General features: G+C 40.0%; 1 protein-coding gene across 1 annotated transcript in view; it reads right to left on the reverse strand.

Moving 5' to 3' along the window:
• Window positions 1–20372, reverse strand: part of CLSTN2 (calsyntenin 2) — a 639705-nt gene that overhangs the window by 389316 nt on the left and 230017 nt on the right. Inside the window, exon 2 of the mRNA XM_039462018.2 lies at window positions 5762–5884. Coding sequence (XP_039317952.2) covers window positions 5762–5884 — 123 coding nt within the window. The remainder of the gene's footprint in view (window positions 1–5761; window positions 5885–20372) is intronic.

Genomic DNA, 20372 nt, shown 5'->3' on the forward strand with positions numbered 1-20372 from the left:
GTGGCAGGGCTGATCCAACGTGGCTAGGTAAGCTTGAGCAGTTTGTGAAATTTCTCTAAGTCTCCATGTCCTCATTTGCAAAATGGAATCATAATAGCTGACCTACCTGTTCCACAAGGTTGGTCAGGGGTGTGTGTGTGTGTGTGTGTGTGTGTGTGTGTGTGTGTGTGTAATAACAGGACACATGGTTTGCAGCACTCTGAAACTGTATCTTGCAACTAACATTACTCCATAGGGATACATTATAGGTAGACTATAACAAAATTTATTCTCAACTGATAGTTATTTATTGAATTCTGCACAATCTTCAAACTGCTTTCTCTTACATTATCTGATTGCCCCTACACCACTACACTACCAACTACACTACCCAACAATCTAGGCAGCATAGCTTGGTAGTACAAATGGGTGGTCAAGCCTTAGAACAAACTAAAAACTTTTCTTTTTAAAAAATTATCATCACCGATTATAATTGCACCATTGTAATCAACCCAAAATGAATCAAGCACTTGAGGCTTATTGATAAGAATACAAACTTAGATTACTCTGATTACCCTCATTATTACCATTGCTATGATTATCACAACTATGATTTCCCCCAGTGAGAGTTCTAGACACTTTGCATTAGTATCTTACTTAACCCACATATTAACACCAGGAGTGGGTACTATGATTATCCCCATTTTAAATTTAAGGAAACTGCCCCTCAGAGTAGTTCATACAGCTAATAATTGGCAGAGCCTATGTGAGTTTGGGCCAAAGCCTGTGACCATTCACAACCCCTGCCTTCCCTTCTCTCCGTAAGACACATGGCTATCCAAAGCATGTGGGAGAGGCTTTGCCAAGGGCCTCTCCCAATCCCTGCGGGAGGGTCTTTGCCATCAGGCACCTATAGGGCCTGATGCATGAAGAAGGCCCTGAGACAGGTCCAAAGATAAGGAGGCAGATAGACTGGCAGACCCTCAACAAAAGGACAAACAGAGTAAACCATGTATGAAAGAGCATTCCCAGCTGCAACCAGCACGATAGCCAGCTAATCAAACCAGGCCAAATCACGTCCCAGGCAATTTTCTGGGCAGCCCTCAGAGAGTCAACCAGCCTGAGAAGTCAGCCAATTATGCCTGATCATTCTCTGCAGCCCTGTTCTTATAAAAGACAAGTCCAGACTGGCCCAATGTAGACAAATGAGCCATTCTATCATCTCTGAAAGGCAATCTAATTCCCTTCAAATTTAAAAGTCTCTACAGTTTCCTAACAGGCCTCAGTGGGGCACAGGTAGAAATTAACAAGTTCACGGTGTGCCCAGCTTGCTTTCATTATCATTTTTTTGCCAAGCAGTGGACGGGATTTTCATTGTTACTCAAGGATTTTTTTTCTATATCTGATTCTCTAAGAGGGTCAGATCTATAGAGCTCAGACACTGGGTTGAGAATTGAGTCAAGTCTAATGGACTTGACTCAAGTCTGAGGGAGGTTTCACTGACTCAGCATCAGCACTTTACTGATCAGGTGGGGCAGGGATCAAAAGGCAATATCACAGGGAAAGAGAACTCAGAGTAAGTGCCGAGAAGCCCTAGCTCTAGATTTAGTCCCAGGCTGGCCTGTTCTGGGATGCTGGGCAAGTTGCTTAGTCTCTCTTAGTTATCTCCCCTGCAAAACTGGCAAGGAGGAGGGTATGGAATAGAAAACTCAAATTTATTAAACTTCTCCTAAATCTTGAAGCGTTGCAAGATGTCTCATAGACACTCTTTAAATTTCATCAAAACAACAAACAGCCCTGGAAAGCTTATATTATTTTACAGATGACAGTAAAGCTACTACTAAGTCACACCATTAGAATGAACCTTATGAGGGCCAGGGACTGAGGGGCTTCGGTGGCTTGAATGCAATTGCAAACTCATAGAACTTTTCTGGAAAGCAATTTTACATGTTTCACAACCTGTAAAATGCTTGGCCAATTAACTACAATTCTGGAAATCCATCCAAACAACAGAATCTGAAATGTGGACACACGTTATAATAAAAGAGAATTGAAAATAGACATATTGCCAATCAAACAGAGAATGGTAAACCCTAGAACAGCCATTAAGTAGGTAATCATGCAGCCATTTAAAAAGTTGAAGAAAAATATGCAATAAAATGGCAAATTTTCATTACTTTAATGGGAAAAAATATGTTACAGTATTCAAAATGAGGTATAATAACATGTTTTTTTGAGATATGGTCTGGCTCTGGAATGCAGTGGCACAGTCTCGATTCACTGCAGCCTCAACTTCCTAGGCTCAGTTGATCCTCCTACCCGAACCTCCTGAGTAGCTGGAAATATAGGTACATGCCAACACACCCAGCTAATTACTATTAATTATCATTACTATTATTTTGCAGAGACAAGATCTTACCATGTTTCCCAGGCTGGTCTCAAACTCCTGGGCTCAAGCAATCCTACCTGCCTCAGCTTCCCAAAGTGCTGAGGCTACAAGCATGAGCACCCAGTATAATCACAAACTCCTGGGCTCAAGCAATCCTCCCTGCCTCAGCTTCCCTAAGTGCTGGGGCTACAAGCATGAAGGTTAAAAAAAAAAAAAAGGTAGAAAAATGACAAGAAGGAAATACACTAAAATGTTAAAAGAGTCTCTCTGGGGTTATAAAAACATATACCTCGTGCTTTTTCTGTGTGTTTCACTATGTTATCCACAGTTTCTACAATAAATACTTATCTCATATACCTCACTTGTTACTATTGTAATCAGGAGATCTACCACAAAAGCTATTTTAAATCCCTGAATTTTGCACTTATTTAAATGAAAATCACTTGAAATCGTGTATGATTCTAAATGATAAACTGGCAGAATCTACGTGTAGAACGTTTTTCTTAAAAAAATTAAAGGGGGAGACAGGTAAGAGAAATAAGGCAGAGCACAAATGGTATGGATGGAACTCTCTTCTACAAAGCTTATAGCCTACCTCCTGGGCTAAATGGGAAATAAAGACCACTGGGAAAGGGGTGGAAAAACTGACATCCAATACAAGGGCAGTTGATAAGGGAGAGCTAAAAGCTTCAGTTGACTTCGAGGAGTGATGGAGTTGGCAGATATGAATTTTTCAATTTTATGAGAATGATAGGGATCTGAAATAAATCCTCGGTATTTTCTTTTTAAGACAAATGTTTTAAAATAAATGCCTGCAGCATGGATGGATGGCTAGTGCCTTGTGTCCTGTCTTAGAGCCGATCATAAATAACACTGAGAAAAATAGCTCTGGTTATTCTAAAAAGCACCTTTATTTTTTACCCCTAAGAGCTTGGAGGATTATATTTGATGCATTAAGCTAGATTTTTTTTTAAGGCAGCTGCAAATAACAGAAGTATGGAAGTTGTCTTTAAATGGAAATAACTACTCAGAGCTTGGCTTAGAAACAAACTATGGTTTCAAGAAGTGCTGAACAGTTGTGGGTGCATCGAATGGTCAGAATACAAATTCAAGTTTAAAGGCATTTGATGGGTTTATAACTTAAGGAAATCTTTTGGTGAGTCTCCAGATAAAACATTTAATTCTTCTGCAGCCCTATAACCAACAAACTTAAATAACCTTTTGTAAATGCAAACTTTCAAATATCAGATTAGTTTGAGGTAATTTTTTTTTTTATTCTGGTCTGTACATTAGAGAGCTTATGACTTCACTGTAGAACAGCTTTTTCAATGACTTCAGTTTCCCTTTCACTATTTTACATTAAAAGACATTAAAGAACAGGACGTTAAAGGCAGACATACAATCAGACACATTGGTCATCTTTTAAAGTGCCAGCCTCAGTACACTGCAATGACTTCGTATCATCTGATTACTTCCTGTTTGTCATTTATTTTCTGCCATATTTGAAAGAGGGGTCACATGTTCAGATGGAAGGGTGAATGAGAGGATCTGCTTGGTGGGAGGACCTCTGCATATAGGCTCCGAAGGAAGGGGCTGGGGGAAGCCAGGGGCTCATGCTCAGGGGAAAAAGAAAAGCCACACTCAGCTCTGTATTTCAGATCTGATTTATCAAGATAAACTATAATCCTGCATTTTTATGCTAAATCTCCCAAGTTTTAAATGTTGTTTCTATTCAGGTTTTGCTGTCACCTACAATAGAGTGCAGTTGATACAATCATAGTTCACAGCAATCATCTAAAACTCCTCGAGTCAAGCAATCCTCCTGCCTCAGCTTCCTGAGAAACTACGACTAAGCATGCACCACCATGCCTGGATAATTATTATTATTAATATTTTATTTTGTAAAGATGGGTTCTGATTATGTTGGCCAGGTTGGTCTTGAACTTCTGGCCTCAAATGATTCTCCTGCCTCAGCCTCCCAAAGTGCTGGTGTTACAGACAAGAGCCACTACATCTGGCATCTATTTTTTAAGTGCATAATAAACAGAGCATTTCTGTGGCCCAAACATTTTTACTAATATTTGTTTAAAAATCTCATTTCCAGGGATCACTAAGAATTGCCGACTAAGCCCAATACCATCATCAGCTATGTCCAAGAAAGAGATGTGCTGGAGTCTTCCTAGACTGGCAAAAAGGTCTAGGGAAGATACTTCATCTTTTGTGGTAAAGACTGCAAGTTTATACTTCCAACTGTAATTTGGTAAAACTGGGACTCTGAGAGTGATTGGGCAATGTATGGAAATGCCTCAATTCTAAACACCACGGAAGTTCTACATAAAACAAAGCTTTATTCTGGGAGTAAAGAGCATCTCCGTCACTCTTTGCAAGAATGCTTATGGGTTTATCTTAATTTCCCCATTTAACCTACCTTCTCACTCCACACTTTATAATATTCTATAATAAAAGATGTCTTCACAGAGCTTATCTCTTAGAGGTGCAGAACCCCCTTTTCTTTGCCCAAGTAGCTCAGAATGTAGCAGACAAACTGTCAGAAAAAATAGACTTCATCATGGTGAAAACCTTAGCCTGGCACCCATCTATCATAAAGCAATCTTCTAGAAATCTTGAAAACCTTCATTAAATTTCCTGTCTTTCTCCTGACAGTTACAAAATGTTAACAATATTATTCATGATGCAGGCATCTTCAGAAACCCTTTGTCTAATCCCTCCTTCCACCACCATCACCAGTCCCTTCTCTTCATCAAAATCCATGGAAGCATGAGACATAGCTGAGTTCCTCACTCACCCCTCCGGGGGCCTATCCCTTGAAGAGAATCCAAGGAGGAAGCAGAGGTGGCCTTGATGATAGTGAGAGGCTCTCTAGCCACAAGACTGGTAGGGAAATATGGCACTGTCTGGGGATCCCTCCTCCAAAGATACACTCACTTGGAAGCTCAAGGACAAGACCCTGTGCCCCTCTCAGCAGATGTTTCCTGGTCTTTCTCCCTTTTCTCTTGCCAGTTTACCAAGCTACCAAGTTCACCAATTATATGTGGGTAGTAGGAACAACAGGTCATCTCCCTATGGGTAAAATTCCCCTAAGACCCTTATTAGCCCAACTTTTCCAACTCCACAGTCCACTTCAGCAATTTACCACCTCTCAGAAGAAAAAGAAACAAGGGTCTTGCACTGGAGGCAAGATGAATAAAAGAAAAAGGAGAACCAGAATTCCCCCCAGAAATAAGAAGAGGCATATAGCTTTAACATCACAGGCTGATCTAGAGGTGCACAGGGTGGTGACAATAGCTATAAAGCCATATTCTGGGCTTTGCAGAGGTTTCACAGCACATCTTCAAAGTAAGCCAAGACCAGCCATACAAAGCATAATCCTACCTGCAAAAGGAACTGGTGCATCTTTGTCCAGGGCTACCAGTGGTGGATCCAAAATGACTGTGTCGTTGTTCTCAGTTATGACCCCGTGATACGAAGTCTCGATCCATGGCTTGTGCTTATTGACTAGAAAATAGGAAAACAAAACCAAACAAAACAGGGTCACTATTTGAATAACAAACCCATAATACTGTATTATTAAGACTGTATATTTGCCCGCTCATAGGCTCTTATCCAACAATCCCATGAGAGTCATGGAGCATGAAAATCCCATTTTAAACTCAGAAAACCTTCAGAGAAGGGCAGGGAGAGGTTCAACCACTCGGAAGGTGAGGGACAGCAGTGACTCTCAATCACTGTTTTGCCTCTAAGACCATGGGTCCTTCACCTCACCAAAATCTCATTATTTGTATTTCTGGATGCCCAGTATAGATAAATATTATTGAGAACTGATTGAAAGCTTTAATTCTCTAATGCTACCATCTATTAATAGGTATTTCAGTGCTAAAGTCCTTTATCAATCAATAAACTAGCAGTTACTGCTATTTATGCTGGAGTATCTGACCTCAACTGAATCTGATCCATCATTAGAAGTTACTGCATTTTATATACATATATACACGCATGCACATACACATGTATAAATATTATATATGTAACAATATAACAGATACTTGAGTATTTTCTGATCATTTAAAGACTATGTCTATCTCAGTGGTCTAAATTATCTAGCAACTTAAGTTGTTCTTCAGTAATTTGACTAGCTGAGTTAAATATTAACCAATGAACAATTAATACACTTAAAATACATATTAAGTATGTTATAGGTTGAACTGTGTCCTGCACATAAAGAAATACACTGAAATCCTAACACCTAGAATCTCAGAATGTGAACGTATTGGGAGGTGAAATCTTTACCGGGGTTAATCAAGTTTTAAAATGTCATTTGGATGGCTCCAATATGATTGGTCTGCTCATATAAAGGGAAAGTTGTGGCACAAATATATGCATACTGAGCGAATCTCATGTGAAGGTGGGGTTGTGCAGCCCCAGGCCAAGGATCTACAAGAAGCTAGGAGAGAATCTGGGACAGAGCCTTTCCTAGAGTCTTTGGAAGGAATCTGGTCCTACCAACACCTTAATTTCTTATTTCTGGCATCCATAAGTGTAAGACAGTAAGTTTGTGTTCTTCCCAGATACCCAGTGATATGGTTTGGCTCTGTGTCCCCACCCAATTCTCATCTTGAATTGTACTCCCATAATTCCCATATGTTATGGGAGGGACCCAGTGGTAGTTAATTGAATCATGGGACTGGTTTCCCCCATACTGTTCTTGTGGTTCTACGTCCCACAATATCTGATGGTTTTCTCAGGGGCTTCTGCTTTTGTATCTTTCTCATTTTTTTTTTTTTTTTTTTTTTTTTTTGCCCACTGTCACCCATGTGAGACAGGATGGTTAAGATGTCCAATTAAACCTCTTTCTTTTGTAAATTGCCCAGTCTGTGGTATGCCTTTAGAGCAGCATGAAAATGGACTAATACAGAAAATTGCTACCAGCAGAGTGTGGCGTCACTGAAAAGATATCCAAAATGTGGAAATGACTTTGGAACTGCGTAACAGGCAGAGATTGGAACAGTTTGGAAGGCTAAGAAGAAGAGAGGAAAATGCAATAAAGTTTGGAACATCCTAGAGACTTGTTGAATGGCTTTGCCCAAAATGCTGATAGCAATATGGCCAATAAAGTCTAGGCTAAGGTGGTCTTAGGTGGAGAAGAGGAACTTGTTGGGAACTGAAGCAAAGGTGATTCTTGACTCTTGTTATAATTTAGCAAAGAGGCTGGCAGCATTTTGCCCCTGCCCTAGAGACCTGTGGGACTTTGAACTCAAGAGAGATGAGTTAGGGTATGTGGTGGAAGAAATTTTTAAAAGCAGCAGAGTATTCGAGAGGTAACTTGGGTGCTGTTAAAAGCATTCAGTTTTAAAAGGGAAACAGAGCAGAAAAGTTTAAAAATGTGCAGCCTGACAATGGGATAGGAAAAAAAATTCCAATTTTCTGAAGAGAAATTCCAGCCATCTGTAGAAATTTGCATAAATTACAAAGTTCCCAATGTCGATCCCCAAGACAATGGGGAAAATGTCTGCAGTACATGTCAGAGACATTTGTGGCATCCTCTCCCATCACAGGCCAGTGGGCCTAGGAGGAGAATGTGGTTTCGTGGGCTGGGCCCCTGAGCTGTGTGCAGCCTAGGGACTTGGTGCTCTACATCCCAGCTGCTCCAGCCATGGCTGAAGGGGGCCAACATAGAGCTCAGGCTATGGCTTCATATTGCTTAGGCTTCCAGCCTTGGTAGTTTCCACATAGTATTGAGCCTACAGTGCACAGAGTCAAGAACTGAGGTTTGGGAACCTCCATCTGGATTTCAGAACAGGTACAGAAATGACTGAATGCCCAGGCAGAAGTTTTCTGCAGGGGAGGGGCTCTCATGGAGAACCCCTGCTAGAGCAGTGCAGAAGGGAAATGTGGGGTCAGAGCCCCCACACAGAGTCCCTACTTGGGCACCGCCTAGTGGAGCTGTGAGAAGAAGGCCACTGTCCTCCAGACCCCAGAATGCTAGATCCACTGACAGCTTGTACCGTGTGCCTGGAAAAGCAGCAGACACACAACACCAGCCCGTGAAAGCAGCTGGGAGGGAGGCTGTACCCTGCAAAACCGCATGGGTGGAGTTGCCCAAAACCATGGAAACCAAACTCTTGCATCAGCATGATCTGGATGTGAGACATGGAGTCAGAGGATATCACTTTGGAACTTTAAGATTTGACAGGCACACTGGATTTTGGACTTGCACAGGCCCTGTAGCTTTTTTGTTTTGGCCAATTTCTCCCATTTGGAACGATTGTATTTACCCAGTGTCTGTACCCTCACTGTATCTAGGAAAGAACTAGCTTGCTTTTGATTTTACAAACTCATAGGCAGAGGGGACTTGCCTTGTCTCAGATGACACTCTGGACTGTGGATTTTTGATTAATGCTGAAATGAGTTAAGACTTTAGGGGACTGTTGGGAAGGCATGATTGTTTTTGAAATGTTAGGACATGAGATTTGGCAGGGGCCAGGGGCAGAATGATATAGTTTGGCTGTGTCCCCATCCAAATCTCATTTTGAATTGTACTCCCATAATTCCCACATGTTGAGGGAAGGAGCCTGTGGGAGATAACTGAATCATGAGGGAAGATTCTCCCATACTGTTCTCGTGGTAGTAATTAAGTCTCACAAGATCTGATAGTTTTATCAGAGGTTTCTGTTTGCATCTTCCATATTCTCTTGCCTCTTGCCATCCATGTAAGACTGGACTTGATCTTCCCTGCCTTCCACCATGATTGTGGGGCTTCCCCAGCCATGTGGAACTGTAAGTCTAATTAAACCTCCTTCTTTTGTAAATTGCCCAGTCTTGAGTATGTCTTTATCAGCAGCAAAAAAACGGACAAATACACCCAGTATGTGGTATGTTGTTCCAGCAGTCCTAGCAAATATTCATTTGTATACAGTATACTTATATCAGCAGGCACTAATGAAGGGTAAAGAACTGAAATGAGACTGTGCCAGGATTTGGTATAATATTCCTATGTGAGAACCTCATCTGTTGAAAACCTAGTTCTTGCCAATTCCTTCCCCTTGTATGCCTTGTTTGATTGGTTCTGGCCCAACCCACTCCTATCTGGACAGCTGCAGGGGCCTCCTGACTGGTCTCTCTGTTGGAAGTCTTGTGCTACGCCAGTCTATTCTGCACACTGGTATCAAAAGTGATCTTTCTAAAATGTTAATCTGATTACTCAACTGTGAGATGCTTGGTTCTTCTTTTTTCAGTCCCCCCATACTCTCAACAGAAGTCTGGATATAGAGTAGGTACATTAGAATCAAAATAGCAGGTTAGAGAGGAGACTAGAATAATCAAAATTGTTCTGATGCCAACCCTCATACCCTGCTTCATAGTTTAAAAGGTGTGGTCATATATCCAGTGCTTACCACAACATCCTGTGAGGTAGGCATGATCATTATAAAGAAAATAAGCTACCTCCACAAGGTGTAACTTTCCCAAGGCAATTATATGGTTGAAAATTAATAGGTGGGAAAATCAGAAACTCATCAGTTTGTGATATATGAAAAGTACATGCACACACACATGATATATATGTAATGCACATTATACTGTATGTAGTATACTGTATATATTACACTACAAATTTTTCAGTAGCTACAGCAAAGTGAGAGCTTACAGAATTGAGAGTAGCTCTGAAACAGTGGCTCCTGTCCCTTCCCACATCATCATCCTTATCCAGGATCAGTGGCAGACTCAACCAGGGCCACCATTTTGCTCCTTCTCACCCATTCCACAGCAATCACAAACTAACTGAAAAGCAGTCTAATGAGGCAGAGACATGTCCTTGTTATTCTCAGGTCTTGGCCCCTGAAACCCATTTTTACAGATTGGACCATGCCCAGGGCAGAGAGAAGCTCTGGCCACTGCAGGTGTGAATTGGGCAGTAGGCACATCCATCCTCACATTTTGGCATTCAGACCAATGCTTCATTATGGACCCTGGAAGAATTACAACCACCCATGGGCTGTCCCCATACTCCTTTGTTCTTTTATTAGCCATCAACACAAATGCAATGTAAATAATTTGCAGCTGTTGGAGGAAACAATTAAATCTTTTTGCCCCTTAATTAAACCTAGGGGCCTATTCATTAGAACTGTGTACAGAACATACGCCAGGAGCTCACTCAGTGTTTCAGCTTCATTGTGCCCATCTAAATGGTCTAAATTAGATAGGCTCAGTGGCAGGCAATGAAATCTAAAGTTGCAGTTCTGGGTTTTAGCCCTGACTCAGCCAGTTCTAGCTGGCCCTACATGAATCCGGTGGCCTCTCAGAGTTTCAATTCCCACAACTGTAAAATGCTGATGATGATGCCACTTACAGTATTGTTCTGTCATTCATATGTCCTGTGCTAGACACACAGCTGCAGCTTTTTCATTACTCAGACTCGCCACCCTGCTCTCTGGGCAGTGACAGTGTTGGCAGGAGAGGTGATTTATAGATCAACTTTTAAGCTGAGGTTTTCCCCTCATTAGGAAATGGGCTGACTTCCTTCTCTGCACAAGTCTGCCTTCCTTTACTTCTCTCCATCACTACTTCCGTTAGTTGGGTACCTGTCACATATTAGGCATTTTACATACATACATTCATTAATCCTCACAACCACCACATTAGGTAATACTTTATTTCTCATTTTATGGGTAACTGAAGCTTAGAGGGATTTAATGGAATTTCAACTTGGATGATAAATGCTATCATCCCCCAGATTTTCTCCCTTGTCTCCCACATTCTAACAACTCTCACATCTATCAAGATTTTTGCTTTGTCAAGATTGATTCATAAACAAAATTGCCTTCTGTCCCTTATAGATAAAATCATCAGGGTTACAAACCAATAACTTTAATTTACATTAATTTGACTATGAAGATGTGTAATAACTACTTTCTCTTCTTAGTTTTCAAATGACCATTTCAAGGACAACATTACTTTCATCCAGATCAACTGGATTCTTTATTTTTTACTCCATCATATGACTGAATCATGCTCCATCTTAGCTTGTATCACATTTGCAAACAGCCTTCTTTGTTTCTTGAATTTAATGATTACCTTTTTATTTCTACTGAATAATGAAACATAAAAGTCTTTTCTGAGCTCAATTATGTTACAGTTTTTAAATCATCCCATCTATTACTCATTCTTCACTTGTAAAATGGAGATACTTATTTCTCAGGAATGTCATGAAAATTGCAAGAAATGATGTAAGCAAACACAGTACCCAGGAGCAGAGTAGGCATTCAAATACTCATAACTCCCCCTACCCCATCTCATGATCCTGAGTGGCTAAGGTGTACCCTTGCACTCTCAGAAATATTTACCCCAGCTTCATTCATTCAATAAATATTAATGGGGTATCTAAAATCTACAGAAAACATACCAAGCATTGAGATAAAAATGAGAAGTCCTTTAAAAAGCATCTGAAAAAATTCAGTATCTATTTATAATTAAAACTATTAGCAAATGAAAAATAGAAGATAACTTTCTTAACCAGATAAAGAACTTCTGCGAAAACCTATAGCTAGTATCATACATAATTGTGAAAGAATAAATGCTTTCCTTCCAACAGCAGTTAGAATACAAGGATGTCCACTTTCACCGCTTCTATTCACATTGTACTATAGGTTATAGCCAGTGCAATAAGGCAAGAAAAAAATATTAAATTGGAAATGAAAAAGTAAAATAGTCATTATTCACAGGGAACACGGTCATCAATTTAAAAATTCTATGGAATCAAAAATGCTACTAGAACTAATAAGAGAGTTTAGGAAGGTCAGAAGATAGAAAGTCGCTATTAAAAGTCAATATGGTATTTCAATGTAGAAACAAACAACAGGCAATTTCACTTTTAAAATACTGTTAGAATAGAATCAAAAACATGAAAAATTTAGCAATAACTTTCAGAAAATATGCAGGAGTTGATACACTGGAAACCCTGACACTGCAGAAATAATTCAAAGATCTGGAGAGGTTTTAATGGAGCAATACACAGTGCTCATTATTTGGCAGACTCTATATACTTCAGATGTAAATTTTCCTCAAAATTCATTTATATGTATTTAATATAACTCCAACCAAAATACCAGCAGGATTTTTTTTTTGAAAGGATAAGCTAATTTTAAGATGTATGTATAAATGAAGAAGACTTGAAATAACCAAAACAACTTTGGAAAAAAAGAACAAAGTTGAAGGACTTATGCTACCTGATTTTGAAACTTGCTGCAAATCTACCTAGTCAAAACAGTGTGGTGTTGATATAAAGATAGACATATACATCAACAGAAAGAAGAAAGAGTCCAGAAATAGTCACAAACGTATGGCCATTTCTGACACACATTTTAAGATAATTAAATGGGGAGGAGCATAGTTAAGTGCTGCTAGAAAAAAAAAATGAGTATCTGTATGCAAAAAATAAACTCCAGTTCTACTGCACGCCATAAACACAAATGACCCCCTCTCTACCGGGGTCATAGTCCTGAATGTAGAAGTTAAAATCATAAAACCTTTAAAATAAAACCATACAAGAAAATCTTAGCATCCTTGGGTTAGATGTACTAGAAGGAATGAAAAGAAAAAAAGGATGCCCCATAAAAGATAAATTTGTTAACATCAAACTTTATAAAAACGATAAACTTTTTTTTTCGGACAAACACTAAAAAAAATTTATCAGACACAGAGTAGGAGGAAATATTTGTAAAACATTTCATAAAGGTCTTGTAGCCAAAATACATAAATAATTCTTTCAATTAAATAAGACAATATGATTTCCAAAAAGCAAAAACTGAACACAACTGTCACTAAAATATATATAAACAGCAAATTAGAGCATAAAAAGATGTTCAACATCAATACTCATTAAGGGTATGTAAATTAAAGCCACAATGGGATAACACTACATCACCACTTAAATGGCTAAAATAAAACTGACAATATCAAGTTCTGATAAAGATGTAAAGCAATTAGAACTTTTAGACATTGTTGGTAAAAATGTAAGAATAATACAGTCACTTTGCAAAAGTTTAGCAGTTTCTTATAAAATGACTCAGCAATTCTATTCCTAGGATTTATGCAAGAGTAATGAAAACATAAATTACACGAAAAGACTTATATAGAAATGATCACAGAATCTTTATTCAGAATACTTAGTGCCAAACTAGTAACTAAAATGGCCATCAACTAGCAAATGGATAAACAAATTTTAGTCTATCTAGATAATGGACACCCACTCAACAATATAAGAACAACTACTGATCCATATGACAAAAGAGATGAATCACCAAAGCATTTCACTGGCGGAATGAAGTGAAAGAAGTCAGACCAAAAAGACTGCATGTTATTTGATGCCATTCATATGACATTTTAGAAAACACAATGATAGAGGGACAGATAACAACAGATCAATAGTGGCTAGGGCTTGGGGTGGGATTTAATTGCAAAGGGGAACAAGGGAATATTCTGGTATGATGGAACCACTCTGTATCTTGAATGTAGTGGGGATTACACTTCTGCATGTTTGTGTTTCTCAAAACTTATCCAACCTCACACTTGAAGAGGTGAATCCCTTTCTGTCTGTGTTAATTATGCCCCAATACATGTGAGGCAAGAACGAAGTCCTAGTCCTCAAAGGACGGCCAGACTAGAAGGGTAAACAGTATGTTAACAGGGAAGTGGGAAGAGGATGAGCAGAGTCCTATGGAAAAAGAGAAGAGAAGCACTACCTCAGTCAAGGGAACCCAGGATTACTTCCTGGAGGAAGTAAATTCTAAGTCACGAGCAGCAGAAATTCAGCAGGCATAAAGGATGTGGAGGGTTCCAGGCTGAAGAACGTGGATGGGCAAAGGCCCAGTGGTAAAAGCATTTAATATATCTTGGGGGAAATGTAACTAGTTTGGCTTAGCTGTAGAACACAGTTTGAGGGAGCAAAGCCAGCCACAGTGCTGGACTGAGACAGCATTCACATTACCCAGTGCTTACTGGCATGTACAGAAATCATCCAGGAGCTACTCCCAAACCCTGGCTTCGTGGGATGCTGGAGAACCATCTCCTTTCCAGAAAGAAGGAGTGGCTATTAATGCCTGTGGCTTGGCTGTTATTCCTTATTTAATCTGTTCCATACCCTGATGTTTCCTCCCTGAACAAAATGCTTTGTCTTTTTGTTCCAATAGCTCGAGGTTAGTCAGCTCATGCTGTGCTTCATTTGAATGTAACTTCACAAGAACTAAGTTTTTATCAGTTCTTGACAAGATAATGTCCCTGTTTTCTGCACCTCCCTTCTGGAGGCTGAGCTGTGCCCCTTTAGGACTACTTCTTCCCTCTTTCTTGTCTGTTTTCCATGATGTTTCAGCATTTGGAAAATGCCAGTGTCTTTGCACTCATACAGAGGAAATGCCAGTGTGATATTTCTGCTCCATTTACACAGAAATTAGGTCTTACCACCCAATGTGCCTTTAACTAGAACACAGATGCATTCCTCAGGAGAGATCCTCAGCTCTCTTCTCTTTGCTTCCACAGGGGGAAAAAAAAAAAAGTGTATTAATGCTATATCCAAGCAGCAGGGCCAAATGGCTGATGATTTACCTTTTGAATCTTTATACTTTCATCCTAAAGTTGACCTTTCTGGCCACTTTCTGACCTTTCTGGCTACCCCTTGATCTTTAGAACTCCAAAACTGCTCCCTAGTTAAAAGTATGAGTTAAAAAAACATGATTTACTGATTGCAAAATGCTCTGGCAAGATTAACTATACCCTGGTAAATCTATTATTCCAAAGGCTGGTCTTTTGCCTGCCATGCTCAGCTTCCCTTTCTGACCTAATCTCCTGGTAGAACTGCTTAGACCAACATAGATACTAGACCCATGGGGAAATTGATGGGTGGAGTAGGCCAATTTATTAGACCTTGAAACTTTCATTTCACAAGCCTAGAAACTAGAGCTTGTTTGATCATGGGGACTTGAAATCTTGAGATGAAAGTTAAGAGGGAGTTGGGGCTAGCATTCATGCAATCAGCACACAGAGTTTACGGGGAGTAGAAAATCCATTTAAATCAGAGAAAGCCATCTTCCAAAAGACACATAGTTTGAGAGTAAATAGGCAGAGAGAAGAAATGGACCCCAGGTGGCTGCAGGCAACACACAGGCTGTTCTCCACTCCTGTTTTCTAGCCCATCCCCTGTGCACCTTTCACAGGCTCAGCCTTCTGTGGGGTGTCTGAGGTTGCCAAGTGAAGCCTTTCAATAGTTCTTCTCCTCTAACTTTTTAAAAAATTGTACGAGTTTGAGTATCTTATAATAAAATGACTCCTAACTATAACTGCTATAATAGCATTTTGAAAAGTATTTTTATTCTTAGCTTCAGTCCAGCTGGGATAGGATCCCTGTCTAGGCAAATGTGATCCCGCCTTTCTCCTGCTAGGATACTAGGCTAGGAAGCTGCCCTGCCCTCCACGAGGAGATTAGATGAGGCTACCCAAGGCCTGAAGTTCCCCAGGTTATCCACGCCTTTCTTGTCACTGTGCTGTGCCCAATGACACCTGTGCCCACACTCCTTACTCCTGTCCATTCATTCTTGCAGATTCAACTCACTCCCCTCCCCCGGATGACCTCTTGTTCCCCTGTCACCCTGTACTGTCTGCTCTCATGCTACAGGTCCACTGCATTGCCATTGGCTCTTTCCTCATTCCTCTTTTATGAAGAACTGTGAGGCCCCTTGAGGGGGAGGCAGCATCCTAATCACGGCAATGACTACAGTTCCTATCAGTGCCCAGCATATAATTGAGTCACTGGTAAATGAGGGGAGCACACCTTTTCCTTGCCAGCATCTCCAATACCTGAAGCAATTAGCAGTACTTTGATTCCAATGAGTAGGCATTCCTATATCATGCAAATAGGAGGAGGACATGCCTCCCAAATCTTATGGTGACATTTGCCATCATTTAATTAGAGACAACCTATATCACTCGCTAGAGGTACCAATTAGAGAGTTTCAAATACAGATCCCATGTGTGTGACTCATACATGAAAAATATCCACAGATGAGATTACATTTCACGATTTTAATTGGGTTGAAAAAGTGTTTGAAGAAAAGACAGCTGAGTCATTAATTCTTAACTGCTTGATAGGCACTTTCAGTGGGGGCAGAATGTTGCTTTCCTCCCTTCCTCACTTCTTTCCTACTTTACATCCATCCATCCATCCAACCATCAGCCCACCCATCTACCTATCTACCCATCTACCTGGCCATCTGTCCACTCAACATACTGTTTTCTTCTTTCTTTCCAACTATTATTTTCTACTCATAAATACTCAATTGTTTAGAGTATAGACATTCTTAAAGACTTTATCTAGTTTCTCCAGCCTGGGGATGATCTATATGCCAGTCTCCCATTGGGTCGTGACATGTGGCCTAGGAGCAAGGCTAGGAAAAACTGTACACTTGGGTACCATGTGAGATTTATGAAACTGAAATTCTAAGTTGTCTCTGCACAAGCCATCTGGATCAAGCTAATTGGCCAAAATTCACCCCAAGACAGAACCTGAGGTTCAGTGTAAGGGGTACTGCACTTAGTGTCGAAGCGCTGCCATGATATACCCGCAGGATATCTTAGCCAAGTATTTCCAACTTCCCATGCCTCCACTCTCCTTTATAAAATGGAGGTAATACCAATTCCGCAAGGTTTTTAAGAGGAAGATGAAATAAGACTCTGAGTTAGAGCTGACTCAGTGGTGACTAGCACTTCACAGGTTGCCGAGGCTTTCACTTCTGCACCTCAGTATCTACAGGCTGGAATCAGGACCCACGCAGGACCTAGCATGCCCATAACCCAACTAATCCATTGGTAGGACGAAGACCTAACAGAACCCCGGGCTTAACTCCCAGGGGCTGGGAAAATTAGATGAAGTCAATGAAGAAGATCAGGAGCCATGCAGAAAAAGATCATTTAGAATAAAAAGGAGCAGAGAAAAAAGGACTGTGATTGTTTAATGCTCACATTCACTTGCTAGAGCCAGCTCATTTTTTACACAAAATATTTTACCTACCGAATGTTATTGGACTGAAGTGTGCATTAAATTGTTATATCTCTAATTCTCAGATTGTTATTACTTCAATATCTCATACTTCATTGCATTTTAAACATCTTTAACCCCCAAAACAGTCCTTAACTTACTTTGTAATTCATGCTAATAAACGTAATTGTCTAAAACTTTCTGTAATTGCCATTGGCAAACCAGATTCATTAACAGAGCTAATCAGAAGCTGCCACTCCTGAGGGCCTACTATGTGCCAGCCTTTACAGGCATGATCTCATTAAGTTCTCACAAGGACCCCTGCAGGATGGCAAAATTGGCTTCACTTTGTGGATGAAGGAACAGATTCAGAGAGCTTCAGAAACTCATATAAACAAGACCATGGCTCCTAGACAGAAGAACTGAAATTTTCTCCCTGGTTGGTCATCCTTCTCCCCACAAGAAGTCAATGCAATGGCACACATTCAGTTCCATCCCCTGTGGGTCAAACTGTGGACCAAGTGTTCAGTAGGGTACAAGGAGGCAATATAGTCAATACTAAAGCGAACTGGGGAATGAATAGTCAGAGTTCACCAGAGAAACAGAACCAATAGTAATAACAATCTCTAAATCCATACACCTCTATGTGTGTGTGTGTGTTTGTGTGTGTGTGTGTGTGTAGAGACAAGGAAACATACAGAGAGAATTTTAAACAATTGGCTCATACATTTATAGGGTTAGCAAATTTGAGACCTGTAGGGCAGGCCTGCAGGCTGAAAACCCAGACAGAAGTTGATGCTCCAATCTTGAGGCAAGTTTCTTCTTTTCTGGGAAACCACAGTTTGTGCCCTCAAAGCTCTTCAACTGATTGGAAGAGGCTCATCCATGTTAGTGAGAGTAATGTCCTTTACTTAAAGTCAACTGATTGTAGATCTTAAGCACATCTATTAAATACCTTCATGGCAATACCTAGACTGAAGTTTGATTAAATAACTGGGTACTACAGCCCAGACAATTTGACATATCACAAACTAATCATCACACTTGATGAAGAATTTTTTAGACTTTTGTATTCAAATTGAGTGAGAATATTTGATGGGAGAGTACAAATTTCTCTTAAGCTCAGAAACGCCATACTTCTGCTTCTCTACTGGTAAGCCAAAAAATAAAACCCTTGTGGCTTATGCTATCTACTTTGTTCTAGAAGGTAGCAAATGCATGATACATTTTTATTGCAAATTCCATTTCATGCCTTAGATTCCAAGATGTCCAGAACGATGGATGGCAATTATCTGGTTTACAGTATATTCACTGCAGAATGCTTCTCCATGCTTCAGGAAAAAAACACTGCAGGCCAATTTCCCTTCTTATTTATGTGAACTGTTATCTGCATGTCTCCAGCTCTGACTCCTACTTGAGAAGGTATAGAGTATAATAAATGCAGGACAGGCAAAAAGTCCCCAAGCCACCCAGTGCACCCTGGCCAAATACACAATTATAACCAAGTTGGAAGCCCGGTACCCTAGGTGATCCTCATGATTATCAGCCTATCAGAGAAGATGGTTTTATTTGCATCCACATGTCTGCACTCCTGCCTGCTCAGTTCAGCTAAGTTCAGGTAGTCTCTGACAGGGACTCTGACCCTCCCCTACTCTTCCACCCCTAAATACATAACCAAGACCAAATTAAGTCCCTCTCCTTGTCCTCCCAGAGCCCCTGCTTATCTCTAGCATAGCAAGGACATATTGGAATGTAAATATTGTTTTGTGCCTTTTCTCTACCAGATGGTGGAGAAAGATGCTGGGTGTTTTATGTCTATATCCCTAACCCAGCACAAAAGTTCTCAAAATATGGCCAGGAACCCTTGGTGGGGGGGGGGGGGTGTCTCTGAGACCCTTTCAGGGGTTCACAAGGTCAAAATTATGTTTATAAAAGTGCTAAGATAGTATTTGCTTTCTTTGCTTTTTTTCTCTCTAGAGCAGTTTTCCAGAGGTCATAAGCAGATACAAAAATCTAGCTGTCTTCTATTAAGCCAGACATTAAAGATATTTGCAAAAATATAAAACAATGAGACTCTTCCCACTATTTTTTAAAATTCTCATTAACATAGTTATTTTTAATAAAAAGTATGTTATTTTGGTCAATATGTGAGGAGTTTAATTTTAACTGAATTAATAGATACACATTTAAAAATTTTGTCAGTTTAAATTGCTAATGCAATAAATAGCAACAGGTATAACCTACAAAACTAAAGCTCTTTGGGTTTGTTAATAATATTTAAGAATGCTAACATATTCAGAGGCCAAAAGTTTAAGGTATGACTTGTCAAAAGGACTTGAAACAACTGCTCAGGTAGGAAACTGTGAGTGTAAGTGGAGGGACAGAGTGGGGAGAGAAGAAAGGGACAGTGGGAGGAAAGAGAAAGTAAGAATACTCCAAGCCATCAAGGCAAGATTTACATAATCGTTTCTTAGATTTAACTCAATTAGAGAGAGTTGACCAATGTAGTGACAAGATCAGTTCTTCTTCTGGTTCTGGTTGTGCAGGAAAAATATCTTGTGGACTGGATCGCCTGCACATCAATTGTTGTGATACTATGTAGGTAACAGAGCCTGTGATTCTTTTGGAAAAAGGAAGGGGAGTATCTTCTCTTGTTGTATGAACTTGAGTGCATGTTGTCAGGAGAATAATTGTCTGAAACCACAGTCTTTATATCTTTTGCAACCTGGCTGAAGAAACTGCCATAAAAGTAAACAGATTTTATAAATCGTATCTGTCAAAGGCATCAGAGGTTAAAAGTGTTGTGATGAATTTCTGAAATAAATTTAGACCCTGAATGTTCAAAGTGTTTAGGAGGCAACTATGGTGTCTCAAGAGTAATCATGATCTTGGGGGTTTTAAAGGGTAACCCTACTGTCGAAGGTGTCAATTTCTCCTAGTGGTAAATAGAACAAATATTTGCCA

Source organism: Saimiri boliviensis, chromosome 9, assembly GCF_048565385.1.
Source record: "Saimiri boliviensis isolate mSaiBol1 chromosome 9, mSaiBol1.pri, whole genome shotgun sequence".
Classification (NCBI taxonomy): domain Eukaryota; kingdom Metazoa; phylum Chordata; class Mammalia; order Primates; family Cebidae; genus Saimiri; species Saimiri boliviensis.